Source organism: Amblyomma mixtum, chromosome 1, assembly GCF_055824585.1.
Source record: "Amblyomma mixtum isolate Tamu chromosome 1, ASM5582458v1, whole genome shotgun sequence".
NCBI classification, from domain to species: Eukaryota; Metazoa; Arthropoda; class Arachnida; order Ixodida; family Ixodidae; genus Amblyomma; species Amblyomma mixtum.
Window position 1 is genome coordinate 15728994 of NC_143012.1, and position 19330 is coordinate 15748323.

Sequence of the window (19330 nt, forward strand, 5' to 3'; positions counted from 1 at the left end):
TCCACGTCGTAGATGCCCTGTTAAGATCCATATTGCCTCTCAAGCGTGCGAACCTGCGCTTGTCGTCTGCCTTCATGTGAAGTGCCGAGATGTTCTCCGTCTCTTTTGGTATGCATGTGTGTTGGATGTGTAAGCGGTTTAGCAGGCGGCGCCCAGGAGCCGTCTACGAGAGCCGTGTATATTGATTACGAGATGGGCTTCCCGTAACTCCAGGTGCCAGAAAGTTAGGCCGCCGGATGATATCAAGAAGTTTGCGGGAATACGGTGGCCACAGCTGGCAAAGGGCAGGGTTAATTGGTGAGACATGGGACAGGCTTTTGCACTGCAGTGGGCATAGTAGGCTGATGGTGAAAGCTAAACTTTCGCGATGATTCCGAGCTGCTAAAATCAACATGTTTTCACTGCCTTGGCTGGAGAGCGCACACTTCGTTCGCTGGGTGAAAATGCCTCTAAGAGATTAATAAATGTTTACTTTCAAAAAGCGCAACTTGCCAGTGTCGCACAAAGCAGCCCGATTTCGCACTGTGCCAGGCATGAAACCGAAATATTCTCTTCCAGGGTGATTTGCACATTTGCCAAGTGCAGCCAGTCAGGCTAGCGACGCCTCACAGCTTGCTAAGTGATCGTGTCGTCTCAAAAATCTGACGAATTGACCTGAAGGGCTTCACGCCGACAAGGAAGATGACCGTTAGGTTGCCTGTGGCTAAATGTTAGTTTAAAACGCTGAAAATCAAACTGTAGAACGCAGCCAGGGTATTCGGTCGACCTACGTCCTTAAGTTCCTATACGCGATGCTAATAAGTTGCTCCCCAGGGCCGGTGGTTAGGGCTGCCTCCAATGGTAGTATTACTTTATATAGTTAACTTATGTTACCTTCTTCGGGTGTGGAGCTCCGGTTCTGTTCTTTTGAAGGAATGGAATCACGCCGCTCAACTGCATAGGGCTAGAGCCTAGGACTAAGTGAAACGAAGCCAAGGACCCAAGCAAAAACTCCAGTATTTTGCCTCCTTCAACTTCGCCCAGGTTTCGCATTTCACGTTCAATTTGTAAACATTCCGAGCGGCTATCAAACCGCATCCTCCAATGAAAGGCAAAATACCATATAGCGCTAGCTGCTATGAATGCTTGTTCATGGTACTCAAATAAATTCTTAAGTACGGTCGTAACTTTCCGTTACGGCAGCCCTGATGCGGAGTAATTGAAGAAAGTACGGTGCGTAATATTGTACTGAAGAGAACGGGCACACGACAACCTCTTCGAAACATCTAAAACAACCCTAAGCATTGACGCTTATGGTCAACAGTGACGCCCCCCCCCCCCCCCCCCCCTCAACTAGAGGTGCCAACGTGTCGAGCTGATAACACCGAGGCCTTCTTTGAGTGCTTCCGGGCATTGTCTCCTTTCACGAGTTTAGGTTTCTGCATGCACGAACGAGACTTATCGCGATAGTGCTGCGGCGTATGCAGATATCACGGGAAACTCCATACCTTTGTACCAGCGGCATACCACGCCGGCGTAAACGCACTGCGCAAAGCTTTTCCAGCAGTGCGAGCAATGCTTCGTCTGCTCTACACCGCTTGTACCTGTGTAAATTACAAAGCGCCTTATTGCAATAAGGGACCATTTTGTTTACTGGACGCAATCGTTCCTTTCGCAAACGCACACATGCTGTCTCATTCTGCTGGCTGCATTGGGAGACGGGGTTGTCATGGGAGCTTCAACTACGGCTATCATGCGCTTTGCTCTGTCGCTATCTGCGAATATCTTATCGAGAACACTGTTATGCTTACCTGCATAATTGTTATCGATGCCCCTAAAATAACAAGTGATGGTTAGAATTGATGTTTCGGATGCAAGGCCGTTCTTTGTACGTTGAAAGGAGACACAGAAGAGCCAGCCACACGCGAAACGGGGAACGCCTAGACGTTTTGTGCGTCCAAATAAAGATGCAGGCAAACAGATTTCCAGTCATCAGGCCGGTTAGTCGCGTTGTGTGCGATGTGTAGACGGAACAATAGTTAGTACTCCCAGGTGGTAGTGCGGAGATCTCACAACGGCACCTCTTTCTCTTCTTTTTCACTCTTACCTTACTCCCTTCTCATACGGTGCGGTTGAGGTATCCAGTGAGTAGTGAACAAAACCACTAAAATCTGTACTCACGTGAACATGAACTGATCAGAAGTGTGTTTCCTACATAAAGGCATTAAGCCAAGCACGCCAATGCCTCCAGAACATTTAAAAATGTTACAGGCGAGAAGACCAGCTTTGTTATCCCAAGGGAAACATATCGAAATCTTACCCGCATCGCAAGCCACCTGTCCAATCTATTTTAGCTGAGGCTTTGAAAAGGTTGCCTTGGTTTCGTTTATACTGGGGTTTAACGTCCCGAAGCAACTGAGGCTATGAAGGACTCCATAGTGAAGGGGTCCAGAAATTTCGACCACCTGGGGTTCTTTAACGTGCACTGACATCGCACAGTGCACGGACCTCTAAATTTCGCCTCCATCGAAATGCAACGCCGTGGCCGGAATCGAACCCGCTTCTTTCGGGTCAGCAGCTGAGCACCATAACCACTGAGGACTTGAAAAGGGTAGCTCTTTGAGGTGCAATTACTGCGCCATTCCCTTTCTTCAAAAGGCAATTTTCAAAAACAAATTTCTGTCGAAAAATCGACTACAGTCGCATTCTGTCGCATTTATGTAAACGCGGCTATGGCAACCAGTAGTGACTTCCCGCCCAACTGGAGGTGCGAATGTGTCGCACTGATAGATAACACCAAGGCCTTCTTTGAGTGCTTCGTGTTATTGTCTGTCTTTCTCGAGATTCGGTTCTTGCTCGCATCAACGCGTGTTTTTGCGATTGTTCTGCAGCGTATGCAAATATTTCGGGGCACTCCACGGGCTGCCATGCATTGACCGCATATCAGGCTGGCGCCAACGCATTGAACAAAGCGATTCAAGCTATGTGAGTAGTATCTTGTTTGCTCTAGAGTACTTGTCGCCGTCTGAATAGTCTCGTTTAGATGAATGCGAAAGAAGTCGACTCCAGTCCACTTTTTGAGGGGAAGTTTGAAAATTTCGAGGAAAGAGTACAGGACGAGTCGAGAATTTCCTTCTCGAACCCTGCTCTTCCTCTCTAAAAATCGTGTTAAGATGCATTCTGTCGCATTCATGTAAACGCGGCTAACTATAAGTTCTCCTATGGCTATCAGTAGTCCATTTTTCCTAGTGGACACTGTAGCTGCTTACACAAGCCCACACGTGTGTTGTCGCGCAGCTTATTGCACTGTGAAAAGCAGCACTCGTTGTCAGCTTCAACGGCTTCTATACAGGGACCCTCGCGCACTCGCTATCTATGTAAATAATTCCAAGGACCCTGCTATGCCTACTAGAAGGGCGTTCATTCCTCCTATCTTCCTATGGGTTATCGATGTCCAACGAAATAACAAGAGTGCTCGTTAGAGTCGCTGATTTGGGACGCAAGGCCGGCCTTTGTACGGTGGAAGAGGGCATACACAAAAGCTATTGCCACGCAACAGAGGCAGCACCTGTAAGTTTTGTATTGTCAGCGCCAGACAACACTGTAGGAACAAAAAGTAACAGGGACAAAAAAAGAAATTTTTTTCTGAGGAAGACTGAATATTAGCGCAATTGGTGTCTATGTCGATGGCATGAAAACCGCGGCTTAGATGTGTTACTGTAGCTGGCTAATATTTCCTCCCCTGCAAGCATTATGTTGGTGTATTTGTTTCCACATCTCACTTCTTTTTCTTAGCTGTTCATTGACGTTGACAATATGTTGCTACAATTACGTACGTAAACGGACTGCAACTTGTTATCAGTGGGTATTGCTAGCGTGTGTCTGAAGAACGCGCACTAGTGGAATGTATGAATTGTTGTCCAGAGAAAAAAAAAACAAAAAACCAGCAGAGAAGTAGAGAACTAGACACAAGTATGAGAAGACAACATTTCCAGGATAGCATGCATTTTATTGCCTTTGACATGCCCTGAAGAAAATGAAAAATGTATTTCATGCTGCTGTCAAAGAAGGTATTATTACGATGATAATATGGGCTTTTAGGGAAACAGCACTTAATCGCTAAATGAAGCACGCCAGCTTCTGAGAGCGTCGAACGTAATCTGTATTTCTCGTATCAGCAAAGATTGTCTATATCTACGACGAACAGCCTATGACGCGCCAGTGTCCACAACGCGTCAACACTGCAGTCTAGTATGCCTACAAATAAGAAGCCCGTCGAAGGCTGTTTCCTCCAGTATTCATGGAAATATTGTGACGAAGTTTTTTCGCTAATGTTACATTCTATACCTTTTTGACTCTGGGTGTATATAATAGTATCACCACTTGATATTCGGAGCGCAAATTATCTTACCCATTATTTGAAACGCTTCTGTGTATGATAATTTCAGTTTTGAAACATAATTGAAATGTATTTTCCTGCGTTTAAAAGTTTATCGGCTGGAAAAAGTCAGAAAAGAAGAAATTCATGACATTTTAGGAGGACAGACGGAAACTAAAGCCCCCATTTTATGTGCTTCTGTGCGTTCGTTGTACTAGTACAAGTACTAATAAGTACTAGTGTTAAGTGCTTAAAGGGTTTTACCACTTGTTAGCATGAACGTGAATCCGATCACTTTTTTTTTCGACCAACACCATAAAATGTGCTTGCATTGACTCTCCCCTTTTTAAGAGCTCCTGAAGAGAAGGGGCTTGTACGACTGCGACCATACTTGCTGGATAGAAGCATACTTTCTGAGAGTAGCTAATAAAATAATCTTTGTCTCTAAACCTATTTACACAGCTCCCACGCTTTATTGCGTTGTCAAGTCTAGTAGACAAATTTCGCATTGCTGGGTTTCCGGAGGCTATAGCCATTATCTCTGGTTACTTTGGTTACAGCTTTGTGTCTGGTGATTAGTGTTGTTTGAATAGAGTTCCAGTAATCTGTTGAAATGACTACCTAAAAAGAAATCGTAGTGTTTCTAATTAACATTTTTGAAGTGCGTCATCACTACGAGGTCATTAAGACAATAACGTCGCATATATTTTCGGCATGGAAAGTTGATTTCGAACTTTGTTCCTCAATTCTAGCCCGCGGCAAAGTGGAATCCACCTGATTCAATTGGGCTTCTTTCCTGTCGAAGGTGTCGTACTACTGCTGTGTTTCTGCAGCGTTCTGTACTGGCTTATAAGGCTTGAGCCCGTGTAACTATAGGTAGTATCACAGTTGGCTCCACTAAGGATGTCCCATGCTTATCGCTTTCAGTTCATTTCATTTCATTTATTTGTCCCTTAAAGGCCCGAAGGCATTACATAAGGGGGGGCGTACATACAGGTTGGAGGGTAGTAGCAGAGAACACCAAAAAAAGAAAGGGGGAAAATACACGGGGTACAAAAAGAGTACAATAATATACAAACTAAAAGCAAGAAATAAACATACAAAAAGAAAACAAGGAACAGTTGGCACTTCGGTGTCGCAGTATGAATATGTTTATGAGAAGTGATTAGCCAATTTCTCGCGGAAAAGGCGGCGATCGGAGCATGTTATTATGTGGTCGGGAAGGCCATTCCAGAGCACTATGGCGTCGGGAAAAAATGAACTGCTCATTGCGGAGGTGCGGGTTTTAATGCGCGCGATTGACGTAGAATTGATGGTAAACGACCCTAGCAGTTCACCTGTGGAGACGTTTGATCTTTACGACCGCCCCCACCTCTTGTTCAACTAGGATAGCCTTCAACCGCTGTTAAAAATGAGTACATGGCACCCTTACATTTGTTTCTATCTTGTCCTAGACGCCCAAGGCGTGCAGTATACCCTTGTTTCTATACGAGATCGCTAGCGGATGCCTTATGAAGCATCTTGTCTTCATTTGTTTCGCCCTGCCTGCCTTTCCTGGGCGCCGTCGACTAGCGGTAATATTCTAAGTAATAATGAACCAACTAGCCTAACTACAAGCGTGGTTTTTAATATGTCTTTGTTCTTTCTTGCATACACTGAAAACAAAAGCATTGCTCATGACCTTACATCCATTATGAGTTCTGGCAGTGGTCGTACGGGTAAGGTGGCGGCGGGGACCTTGGTACGCCCGTCGCCTCTGTGTGCTGAGCAGTCGCTGCTTGGGGCTGCCTGTCGATAACGGAGTTGTACGACGGCAAGCCTGTGTAGTACGGGTTCAGCACCTGGCCCTGGTACCCGTAATCCTGGACCTCGGAGTCATGAGGCTCCAGGGCTGGAGACAAGACGTGGAACATGCCAGGCGACTGGGTACCCCGTCCCGAACCACTCCGGCCGCCACTGCCGTTGCCTGAGCCAGGACGGTCTTGCGCTGGTCCGGACGGCATGGTCCGCGGGTAGACGGTGGCGTACGTGATCGAGGTAGATGACAGTCCTCGTCCGCTGCGGGTTTGTGTGGACAGCACTAGGGGTCGCACCGAGCTCCGGCGCTCACGTTGGTCCAGGTCGCTGGAAGGCTGTGGCGGCAGCAGCGGTGTCCTGAGCTAGAACGTACAGTATAGCGAATGGCGTTAAATAAATGGCGCCAAATGGATGGAATATAAATTATTAAAAAGAAACTATGAACACTTTTCAGTCACTTCAACGGAGTGATGCGATAACATTAGATTTCTCATTAGTCGACGCTTCTGTTGCAACTCCTGTGTTGTTGCGTCCGTTTCTTTGCAATTTAGGGTCCGTCAACCGACATATTCGGACTACTACGTGCAGTAACAGGTATCCGTTATATTTTTGCTGTGACGGTGAAAGCATTAGCATACATCACATTTTTTTATCATCTTTGATTTCAGAGTTCTATCCAGGTTGCTCACAAATCGGGTTGCTTACAAACCGAGAGTGCAAACTACAACAAAGTATGACAAAAACTTCTGAAAGAAAAAAAAACTGCACTTAACAAGAGACAAGAAGTAATTTTCTGAGATGTGGTCACGCTGTTGCGCACTTCGATATCGGCAATGTTTCGCCGCAGGATATCGCTTCAGTATGTTTTATGCGATTTTTTAAGAGAAAAATCGAAACTGTAAGTTCGCTCAGGGGTTAGCGCGCTCGCCTACTGATTACACATTTAGCTCAGCTGTTAGTCCGCTAGGGCACGTCACATGTCAAGGCACGTAAGTTGATGGTTGCGCGTAAAGAATTCGAAGCTGTACTATAATCACCCTCAGCCTGACTGCGCCCAATGCAGGGCAAAGGCCTCTCCCATGTCTCTCCAATTAACCCTGTTCTGAACCAGACACGGCCACCCTATCCCCGGAAACTTCCGAATCTCATTCGCCCTCCTAACTTTCTGCCGCCCCCTGCTACGCTTGCCTTCTCTTCGAATCCACTCCGCTGCCCTCAAGGACCATCGGATATCTTCCTTCGCATTACATGCCCTGCCCAAGCCCATTTCTTCCTCTTGATTTCAACTAGGATGTCATTACAGAGCAAAGCCCACTTGCCATTGAAAGTGACTCATCTTCTCGCCGTATCCTGGTCTTCGCTTGGCCGCACGAGCAGCAGCAGAAGTAGCTGAGTACGACACAAAGAGTGACCAGAAGGCCTGTGGTGCCAAACCAGAAGGCCAGCTGCGTCAGCAGTGACGCGTCTCCCATGAAGCTCCATTCTGCGTGACCTGAGGACAGCAAGCAATGAGCCGGTCAGCGGTCGATTCAGTTAGGTTAGATTCAGTTAGATTCGATTAGAGTTAGGTGCACACAAAATCTCACGTTGATTCTTTACGTTGATACGTTGATAAAGGCTGTTTCACGTGGTCCAGTTTCGGGTGCAGCATACCGTGATTTCTCTCCTTTCGCTAGACCAGCTATATACCCTGTCCTGGTTATTCCGGAAATGATGTCACCGCAACCTTGGGCGTCCAATGAAATCCTACTCTTCGCGACAGTTGATGATATAGCGGTTCGAAACGACCAGCGAAACAGGTCAACTCGGCTTCCGTCGGATACAACTTTAATCTGCAGTGAAGCTCCTTCCACATTCAGGACCGCCCCAAAAATTTCTCTACATCAAATAAGGAGTCCATTGCTGGAACTTTTCTTGTTACCTAACCAAGGAGGTAATCACAATAAAAATTTATAAGGCTTAGGATTAGTTATCCGGCTTGTTTAATAGATTCATACATTAAAAGGCTCATTTCGTTTACTCGTGTGATTGGTCAGCGGAGTAATACAGGACGCCGCGGGCTGTATCCCAGTGTTAACAGCTTTTTTTTTTTTTTTTAAGTTGTATCCTACTATAGGATCGGACGTAGGAACATGCATCCTCAACTCAGCCGGAAAGGCTTCTCTAAATAGCCTAACGAAAATTACAATAAGTTGCACGGAGTCTCGTTCATGCGGCAGGTGCGCTAAAACCATCCGTTCTTTCAAGGAAAAAGCGGTGAACATTTTTAGTGATAAACAAGCCTAGAAGAACCATAACGGGGTCGGACCCAACTATTTTCGGCTGCGTTCATTACTAATGTCCTGTCTGTCTGCCTTCTTCCGGCACCAAGATCTTTCTGGGACACGTAAGGACACCACACGACATTCTCTGTAGACACAATTACAAGCACTCACTGTCGGTTCCAGGCGGTGGTGGGCAGCTGGGGACAGTTTTCCCTCCTGCATTGGGACTCTCAGTTGATACAGATGGAAGGTGTCTCGTAAAAGTGTTGACGCTTGCGCGCGGCCTGGCGTCCTCTGCTGTCGCTTCAAACCGGCTGTACGTAGCCACGGCTACGAGGAAGACTAGCGTCGTCTTGGCAGGCATGGCTCCTGCAGCGTGCCGGGAAATGAGAATAACACGACTGCGCAGAGTGGTGCTGGTGATCATCACTTTACATCATAGAACTCTCTGAGTATGTTCAATGGCATGTCACCCTACTTGCTCACGCGTAATACCGGTTGTCCCAACCATGAAAAGTGTTTCATCGAAACCCATGTTTAAGAGAGTTACAGTGGAATGTTAATGAAGGTTCAACACATGATTGTACAACAGCAGTCGAGGAGAGAACGCTAAAAGAAGTGAAGCTAAATACTCGATCAATGGACGTTTTAAAGAAAGGCCTTCAACGATTTTTCACATCCCAGGGCAAACGATAACGGTAGCTACTTCGTCATTAGAAACGCAATGCTGTTCAATCTTCAATTGGAAGTCGTATGATTTACTGGCCTGCCCTGCCACTTTGAAGCGACGTTCAGCTGATCTTTCATCGTCACAAATGTCACCAGTTCATAGCACGACGATAGCTTCTCCCAATGACTTTAAATTATAACTGCGTCTTTCAGCGCGACCACGCTCTTTCGGCAAATGTTGTAACGGCTTCATTTCATCCAACTCTTAGCCAGTCTGCTTTACAGTTTTCTTCCCTTAGTGTCTTCTCGGACACTCTAATTACAGACCACCATTTCTGAGGTCTGCACATTTATTTATTTATTTATTACAATACCTTCAGGGCCCCAGTGGGGCGTTACAGAAGGGAGTGGTTAAAAAAAGTATAGACAATGCAGCAAAATGAAAACAAAAAGAAAATGCAAAATGTAGTGTAATACAGCAAAGCAAGAAAAAACGTAAGCTTGAACAAAATACATATCAGATTAGGTAACAAAACAGCCTAGTCAAACACATAGTTTTCCGCGGCATTTTTAAATAAACATGTGTCAGAAATATCGGCAACCAAGGTGGGCAGGTGGTTCCAATCGCTCGCCGTCTTGGGTATAAATGAGCGGTACACATTGTGTGTACCGCCGCGGTAGCTAAGTGGTTATGGTGTTCGGCTGCTCACCCGAAAGACGCGGGTTCGAACCCGGCCGCGGCTGTTGAATTTCTTTGGAGGAGAAATTCTAGAGGCCCGTGTACTGTGCGATGTCAGTGCCCGTTAAAGAACCCCAGGTGGTCGAAATTTCCGGAGCCCTCCACTACGCCGTCTCTCATAGCCTTAGTTGCTTTGGGACGTTAAACCCCATAAAACCAACCAACCAATAACCGTACGTCCAGTTATGCAAACCCTGATGATTCGGCGGTTACTTCTAGGTCATAGAAGACAGGACTTACCCGCACACGCGGCCGCTTGCTGAGAAAGCAGGCAGCACTGTCTCCAGTGTTGGCTCGGTGGTACTGTCTTAACTCCTTATCGGCTGTCTTGCGATTTGCCAAGCATGCGTCCTTCAATCGCTAGCGTCCACCAAGGCGTCGGCGCTATCTGGTTAGCAAACTTGGACTTTTGTTTCGAAGGCACAAACAGGACATTTTGGGCGGCCCCGCAGTTATTGTCAATGAGCACACCATGCATTTTTGGAAGTTTTGGGAATGCGTCAAATATGGTACATAAGCATCACGTCTTAAGCGTACGCCCATGTACTGTGCGATGTCAGTACACGTTAAAGAACCCCAGGCGGTCGAACTTTCCGGAGCCCTTCACTACGGCGTCCCTCATAGCCTGGGTTGCTTTGGGACGTTAAACCCCAATAAACCAAACACTCGTACAACTAACAGTTGTTCTTGAACTACCATTCGTGCGTCCATTCGCCTAAAGGATTTTATTCCTTTTTGCTGTAGGATATTTCACTTTGATTTTTCTGAGGTTTGAATTTTTAAGACATCGTCTGGAGCTAAGAAAATTTCCCGTAAACGTCACATAAAAGCAGTTGAATTGAGAGAGATTTATTATCAATGTTAATTACTGTCCCAAACTGGTCAGGTAACGGCTGCCAGACGTAAGCCGTAGAGACACAGGGGCCGTGTTACGCTAACCAATGTTGCTGTAAAAGGGAACGTTCGGCAACTTTAATTTTTTTTAGCCGCCGCGGTGGCTCAGTGGCTATGGTGCTCGGCTGCTGACCCGAAAGACGCGGGTTCGATCCCGGCCGCGGCGGCTGGAATTTCTTTGGAGGAGAAATTCTAGAGGCCCGTGTACTGTGCGATGTCAGTGCACGTTAAAGAACCCCAGGTGGTCGAAATTTCCGGAGCCCTCCACTACGGCGTCTCTCATAGCCTTAGTCGCTTTGGGACGTTAAACCTCATAAACCAAACCAAACCTAATTTTTTTTAAGGCCGGTCAGGCCGTGCAAGTTGCACGCGTGTCGGTGCGCCGGCGACAGCGTGGAAGACTCGGGGAAGCTAGATTAACAAGAAAAAGTATTTATTTTTTATCTATCTGCCGCGGGAATAACAAAACGAGCTTAAATACAAACAGGCAGAAGAGGAATCTACAAATTTCAAAACAAGGAAAAGTGCAAAGCAAGATGCAGAGCACTACAACACGCAAAACTCAACAATTATGCGATTCAACACAAATATAAAAGAGACAGGAGTTTACAGTGTTACAAAATAAAAAAAAATTGCGAGGACACTTTGGCAGCTGAAGTGTTGAAAGGCGAAAGCCGAGGACAGTATGCCGTGACGACTTCCGGTGGATGTGGCGTCACACCGTTCCCGTGTCTATATCGATACCCAAATTATACATTTTTCGGGGATCCTAAGAGTTAATTACGCTTAACTGCACATTTTCTCATCTAATTTGACACGAATCCGACGTTTTTCCGAGCATTCTGTGATAATTTTCACTATGCTGTGACAACTACCGCTGTATGTGACGTCACACTGTTCCCGTGGCTATATCGACGTCTGCACTATTTCGACGCAATTTCGACATTTTTGCCGATGATTAGTGAACTAATTAATATACAGTCTTCAAAGCTGGCCTCTAGGTTCATATTTTCCTCCTCTATCTGAAGAAGCCATTGGTTTTCTTCTATCTTTTTTAGTTCCTAAGTTAAACGCATGTGACACTCTTTGCTAACGGACGACAGTACGAGCCATTAAAAGGCTTCCGCCCTAGAGGAATGCCAGGTGGACATTCGCCCCTTAGAGGTTGAGGCGATGGCTTCAGAGCAGGTGGTCGTCATCGCGGCGCTGCTTCGATGACGGCGAGCACAGAGTGAGGTGTCGCGTGTCCCGTAGTCGCAGAACTGCGGCCCTACCATGCACACAATCAACCACCAGAACGTCTTCCACCTCCTTCGTAATCCGCTCCGCGCATCGCCCACTATAACTTTGCGGTTGCTCCTAACCTTCAAAAAACTGAACCGATCCAGGCATTCTTGCGTGGCCGGCAGCGGACATTAGTCAAGGCCGGCCGGTGAGTGACCGAGGGGGGAAGACGAAGATTGAAGCGAAGGACTCTGATCTCCGCGTCTTTTTCTTGTCCCATGAACACATGGTCTATGATAATGCCGTAAAGTGTAAGTACTTCGCAAAAGAGGAGGGGGCGACACGAAAATAATCCGGGAAAGAACATACCCACAACAACAAGGCGTGCATTGGTAAGAAAAAAGTATGCATCGTCCCTATCTTGGCATGTCCTGTTCCAGGATCGCGGCTTTCAGTTCACTCATATTTTAAGTATATTTTAAGGAGTGATGGCCGCTGCCGCAGATATGTTTTATTGCAGTCACATTTCACTTCAATAACCGAACCCTTTCCCCACTGATAGTACCATGCGTCACTACTCCAGAAATTCCTTCTTGATATTGCTACGTATCATTGTAGCGTCTGTCGTTCGCGCAAGGCCGCAGAAAAGGGGTGTTATCATTTTTGTTCCTGACGCGAGAAGCGACCGGACTAATCTCGATTGTTCACAGCCATGAACAGCTTCGCCTACGTGTTCCTAGATTACTCTAGATGATCTCGACCTGGTACCTCGAAGTTTCCTAGCCGGCTTTAAATTGAACGATGCCACGAGCAGCGGACATTCATAGTTCGACGATTGACAAGCACGCTCGTTGCTTACGCCGCCACCGAGTGATTCAGTTCTTTTACGGGCGCAAGTCAGCCCAAATAAAGAGCTTCGTTTGCAAGTCTTTCTTGTGTCTTCCTGACCGCTGGACTGCCGTCACTACAACGTGAGATCTGGTGGAGGTGCTGGGTAGCCTTCCATGTACCGGACACCCCCAGCAAGCCGCGACGCCAGCCCTTCGAGTCATTCACCGGAGGACTTGACTCCAGTCTACCACGCAGCCTCTTGGAGCCTCCAGCCATGACTTACGCTGCAGCAGTGCGCCGTCCTGCACCTCGACGACGGCACCTAAGCCCCTATCGCCATTAACCAGCTGCTCTGGAGCGCCGCCCTCTCGCCCCAACTCGCCCGTCCTACGAGCGTCGCACACGGCCTAAAAAATGCGACGAGTGGACAACACCCGACCAGCGCCGCCAACTATGCTTCCACTGCGGAGAAGCCGGTGACATTCTCCGGTACTACCCATACAGGAGAATGGGCATCCGAGGATTTTATTACGACGCCCCACGACCCCGACCTGGCCTGCGACCAGCCGCAATCGAAGAGTTCTTGCGTTGGGCCGCCCATCTCGTTCTCCGTCGCCAACGTCACCGCGCTATGTATCTCCTAGCCGACGCTCCCCCGACCCCCGAGGGTTAAACTGAATAAAGCAGCCTCTGGAGGTGAGGTTGCTTCTGAGCGCAAGAACTAAGACTGTCCATCGACGAAAACACAAGACTATGCCTCAACTACGACGACGACCCCTACGACGACGACACCTACGACGACGGCCCCTACGACGACGGCCCCTACGACGACGGCCCCTACGACGACGACCCCTACGACGACGACGACTACGACGACGACGACTACGCCGACGACAACTACGACGACGACGACAGAGCCAGACTTGAAGCTTTTACCGCTGCCCTTAAACCTTATTACGAACGCTAAAGGACTCGAAGTTCGCATTCTCCGCGTTTATTTTCATTTTAAAGCATCGAGACGATGCTTCTTTGCGAGGGGGGTAATACCACGTATCGTTGTAGCGTCTGTTCGTTCGCGCAAGGCCGCAGAAAAGGGGCGTTATCATTTTTGTTCCTGACGCGAGAAGCGACCGGACTAATCTCGATTGTTCACAGCCATGAACAGCTTCGCCTACGTGTTCCTAGATTACTCTAGATGATCTCGACCTGGTACCTCGAAGTTTCCTAGCCGGCTTTAAATTGAACGATGCCACGAGCAGCGGACATTCATAGTTCGACGATTGACAAGCACGCTTGTTGCTTACGCCGCCACCGGGTGATTCAGTTCTTTTACGGGCGCAAGTCAGCCCAAATAAAGAGCTTCGTTTGCAAGTCTTTCTTGTGTCTTCCTGACCGCTGGACTGCCGTCACTACAACGTGACAATATTCATATGTTCCTGGCCCTAAGGAAAAAAAAAATATTTTCCTGTCCATTCCTTTATTTCAGAGACTGTCGACTTCTTTCGCGTATACATTTCAGTGAGGTAGTCGTAGTGTTCGGGACCTCCTTACTTTTGTTTCTTACTACCTTCTTCGTTCACTGTTATTTGTGTAGTTTTTCTCATACACTAGTGAAGGCGACTCCCTCTGTTATTGGGTTCTCGTGCCCTGTATTCTTTCTGCTTCCAATCGATTCGCATCTTTCACTACCATCTCTCTCACGAATGTCAGAGTGAAGGAGCGCCGGCCCGTGAAAGCTGCAGGGAAGTTGTAATGTGCCACCTCACCGCTTGACAGTATCATTAAATTTGTAAGACCGAAGCTTGCTGCTTTTGACCTTTATGGCCCACAAGCGGCTGAATCTATCAAGTGCCGAACACAGGTTTTAAATGTCAGCTTGTTTTCTTTAATGGACTAAGATTTTTTAAACCTGCAGTTTGTTTAATGCATCTGCTTCTTTTAGGTACCAAAATATAGAGAACAAATCCACAAGGGCATTTTGCATGCATGAGAACCGTTGTATTAAAGCAGATGTGTTCGTTGTAAAAAAGAAACATTGTTTTTTTTTTTCCTAGCGTTTTGAGTTTTTTGCACGTGAATAGAACGTGGTTTACTGTAAGCTCAAGTCCGCATGTTTCACATAGGAGTTTATCTTGTTTTCTTTTTTTTATGATGGCATGCATGCTACACGCAGTAGAAAATGCGATGTAATCAACTGCATAAAACGTACTCAATCATTAATATATTGTACTAATGTGCGGCAGTTCTTCAGTGAGAATTCCCTGCTGCTGCACATAACTTAACAAAATGTTCGCCTTCATTTCGCCTTTGTGTTAGTTATTTATTTAGGTCAAGCGTCATTACATTGGTCTTAGCACTTTTTTGTATCGTTCTTAAAAGTGCTACAAATAAGGTTTGGGATTACGTTGTCGTGACCTTAATTAAGAATTTCAACAAAAAATATACAACTTTCGTTAAAATGGCGAAGTAACCCTGCCACAGGAGAGCCACCATTTGTGAGTGTACGCAGCTTATAACACAACATATACACAACTAATACAACCAACGCCTGCACTCACTTCCTAACGGATGGCATGACCTCAAGATATCGCTGGTACCGAGGAGTGTCATAAGTGAGAGGGGAAATGGTTAACATGCAAATATTTCAAATCGAATGATTGGGATGTGATATTCCAAGCATCATCTGAGATATTAACTAAAAAGTTCTGGTAGTTCAAAAACAAGATTAGTGTAAAAAGAGTGAGAAAAAAATTTGAAATGCATTACTCAGAAATGTTGTCAACGTTGTTTTATGGTGACAGTTTAAACGCTGTAATAACATTAGAATTTGCGCTGTTTCTTTATATTCGTGATTTTAACATTCAAATAGCGTTTTGGAGCACATAATTAGCATACTGTTCAGTCCGTGAAGTTAATCTTATGTTTACATCACAACGTGGAAAGTTATTTGATAATTTCTACCGTTAGTGTTACGATGTAACATATAGCGTTATGACGCTTCGACAATAAATTTATATTATTCTACTGTTTGGTGCTCCCTGGGTGGAGGACGTCCTCTGCGGAGCTACACCAGCGGAAATCACAGAAGTGCAGACAATTTTGTCTCGAAACTCGAAGCCACCAGCTCAGCCTTTACTTGTTGATCACGGCGAACTCATTAAGCAAGCAGGAAAAAAAAAACGCAATGAAAGACCCGCTTAATCCCAAAAGACTAGTATTTATTTTCTTCCGTTTATTTTTTTACGCATTGTAAAGTTTCATGGACATAATCCTGCATGCGGTGTGCGCCGATGCTTTCGTGCTGGCAAGTGCGTTTTAATTCGCGTCTAAAACTTGTGCTGTTGTCCATTGGGCGGGCCTGGATGGTAGGGCGGGGCTTGAGGCGGGCAGTAAGCTTGAGGTGGTGTGGTAGGTTGCGCCCCTGGCGGCCATTGCTGATGCTGCGGCGGCGGTGGCTGGTTCGGGTTACCAGTGTAGACAACAGTGTGCACCTCCTGCGTTGATAGAGTAATCACCATCATCATCTTGGTTGACTTCACTGTTGCTCATCAAGCCCTGCCAATGATCTTCAACTGTCCGTCTCTGACGTCAGCCACGGTCACCCATTCAAGCAAATACATCTACGGCAGCGCCTCCTCGATTTCAATGCCAGCCTGGTGAGCCGGCGTTGGCAAAGCGAGCAACCTGCTACTACCTTTTATTACATACTTATATTTGCTAGCTTTCGCGCAAGCTTCGCAGGTGCACTGAGAGGGCGAGAACACCCAATCACTGCTGAAAATAATTGCTGCTTACGAGAGGAAATAGGGCAGTAACTGTAACTCCGCGATGCACAAATCAACCGCGGCCGCCGCGTTCGGGTTCTATCGACATACCGCAGGTGATGGCCCAACAATTTCTTGTTCTCTTTCTCTTTGCAAGGTGGCGGTTATAGAGGAGCATTCAGAAATGTTTCGGCAGTTACGGGGCTAGACGGGGCAGTTACGGGACTGGGATTCGGAAGAGTCGAGTGAAAAGGAGGGCAAAAGTAGATAGCGGAGGTCTTGTGGAGAGTGGCGGCATCACACAACACCGGACGGACTGTTTTGAGCAAGGGATGGTAGCAAGGACAACACATTAAAGCGGCTACCGGTCCAATGACGTTTGACCGAGCGGTAATATAGCTTGCCTTTCTGCTTAAATTCCGTATGTTAAAAATTGGATGGGACACTTAGGTACGCTTTAAGGGTATGACGTGGTAGCGTAATGAGTTAATTCCCATATATGCAGAATATGCAGAACTAATCGGAAAAAGCGTGTGTGCTTATCGGTGGTAACTTCGCATTCTCTCATACAAGCTCTCCGTCGAAGTTTTGTAGATGTTTCCAAGCTACCTGGTGAGAGAAACGAGGGGAGCTCTGCGACACAGAGACTGCAAAGAGCTCAATACACTATGCATGACATGACGCCTTTATGTAATAGTTACAATGCATTCGGAGGGCTGCGAATGATACTGTGTAACTGTGGAGCGCCAAGCATCTCGTCCATGAAATCACCGAGGCCATTTGTAAAGTTCAATAATGCTTCTTGCGAAGATGACCGATTATTATAGGCCAGGTACGCAGCCCTGTACCCACCTTTTTGCCAGCGCATGCCCTGCACATGCAAACGCAGCACACGATGATGCCAACGACGACCAGAAGGACTCCTATGATGATGGCGGCAATGATGCCCTTGCCAAGGCTGAGGCCCTGCTGCACCACAGCTATTGGATCTGGGGAGAGCGAAGAGGCATTTTGTGAGGGAGAGAAATTAGACAATGGTGTTTTGTACACTCTTAAAACTGTCAGAAAATGTTAACGAACCCGCATATGTTTAAGTCCATGAGAATTTCTAGTGGTTGTTCATCTTTGTAATCCCTGCTTAAGTACAGAACATTAGCTCATCATAATCTTGGGACTCTATATACACACAGTGTTTCACCTAAAACAGTCCTCACTTTTTAAGAAAATGATCGTTTGAGTTAGAACAAAGTTTTTTTTTCGGCATAGCATTGTCAGCGTTGTACTGCTTCAAAATACAAATATGTGCTCACTGGCAGGCAGGTTAACTAATGTAGAATAAGTAACTTCTTAACTACTGCCGACATTCCTTTTATTTATGGAAAGGCTTGTAGCCCACCGTAAGTAATGCCCATGTTAGTTTTTGGAATTTAGAAAATGCCATTCTCGTCGCCCCTGTAGGACAAGCAATTTTCGGGCCACACAAAACTGAACCTAATATCGAGCGGCCAGAAAGCTAGCCACGCCTACGAGCGTGCGTCATGCACTGGCGTGCCAGTCACATGATCCTTTCGCAGCGCCCCCTGGGAGCGGCGAGCGGGCAGAGAGCATGTGACAGGCGTACTGACTTGTGACGTGCGCTCATTAGCGTGAAATGCTCTTGCTCAGTTAGCGCCAGTGTCTTAACGCAGCGCCATGCTCCAACCAGCTAAACAATACGTTCCTGTGCGTTGTATTTTCTGTTATGTTTGTAGCCTCGGCACGGCTTGTGTGCTTCACCAGCAGTTTTCCCAACTCCAAGCGTTTCCTGCCTTTGGCAGGGTGACGTCCTGATTTTCAAAGCAGTGGCCTTGGAATCTTAATGTTCACAGTTCGATTCTCAATCAGAGAAACAGCCAGGTCTCTCTCAGCTGCGTCGAACTTTGTTCCAACCTATGGTTAGCAGCCCCGGTAAACTCCATCGTGCTGCTTAGACGACCACTGTGCATATCTGGGTACGGCCGCGTGCTCATATGCAGAAAAAAAAATGCATCCTCTCCAACCACCGATGATTGAACAGCCAACTTTTGCTACCGTTTATACTCACTGACGTAATCATCTGATGCTTGGACTCCATCGATGTTTAACTTTTCGGGCTGTGACACGCTCTTGGCAGACGCTACAGGAATCAGAGCGATTGCTAAAGCCAAGACCAATCGTAAACTTTTCCACGTCATTGCCGTCCACTGCTGAGATGCCACCGTACCTGGAGGAACAAAGAGAGCTGTCGCAAAGGGCTGGCTCGTTCACACTGAAAGCGTTCAGCATAAAGCTGAATGCTTTACGTTGTTGTCATTACGTTGTCATTACGTTGTTGCGTGTTCAGTCTTACGCACGCCTGGCGGCAAAAACCGTGTTGACGCCTCTATCAGGTACGTAACAACACTGTGCTAACACGCACACACATACAAAAAAATAGCGTTATCATTATTATTTGATTATCTGGTCGATTTCTCACTTTAATTTTACTTTATATTGTAAATGTAAGGCTCTTTGAGCACCGCAACCTACTCGGCAGTGACTCGCGAGACAATCTTCCCGCACACTGCCGGGTTTGCAAATGCACACCCCTTTTCCCGAAAACTGACGTGCTTTTTTTCCACCAAGATAAGGTGACCCGGGAGCCGATGGAAGCGTTCTTTATCCGAAAAACCGGCAAACGGTGCGTGAGTGATCCTTCAGTGGCCTTGTCAGAATTGGAATTTAGGTACTTAAATAACCGGGTGCACACGCGCGATGCTTCTGTTTAGATCAT

The 19330-nt window shown here is 46.7% G+C and overlaps 1 protein-coding gene across 1 annotated transcript; it reads right to left on the reverse strand.

Annotated features, from left to right (window-relative positions):
• Positions 1-15972: 15972 nt before the first annotated feature.
• On the reverse strand, positions 15973-18777 carry LOC149365556 (uncharacterized). Its single transcript, XM_089585918.1, has 3 exons — positions 18623-18777; positions 17392-17528; positions 15973-16269 (listed from the first exon to the last, which is right to left on the reverse strand). Exons 1-3 carry the CDS (start codon positions 18750-18752, stop codon positions 16102-16104), a joined length of 435 nt encoding a protein of 144 aa, XP_089442044.1. The 5' UTR covers positions 18753-18777; the 3' UTR covers positions 15973-16101.
• Positions 18778-19330: the final 553 nt, after the last annotated feature.

Excerpts from the sequence above, each read along its gene's own strand:
- LOC149365556 (XM_089585918.1), bottom strand. The coding sequence starts at position 18,752 with ATGACGTGGAAAAGTTTACGATTGGTCTTGGCTTTAGCAATCGCTCTG. Across the intron at positions 17,529-18,622 it reads AGCATCAGATGATTACGTCA|ATCCAATAGCTGTGGTGCAG; the intron begins GTGAGTATAAAC and ends CGCTCTCCCCAG. Across the intron at positions 16,270-17,391 it reads GGGCATGCGCTGGCAAAAAG|GAGGTGCACACTGTTGTCTA; the intron begins GTGGGTACAGGG and ends CTATCAACGCAG.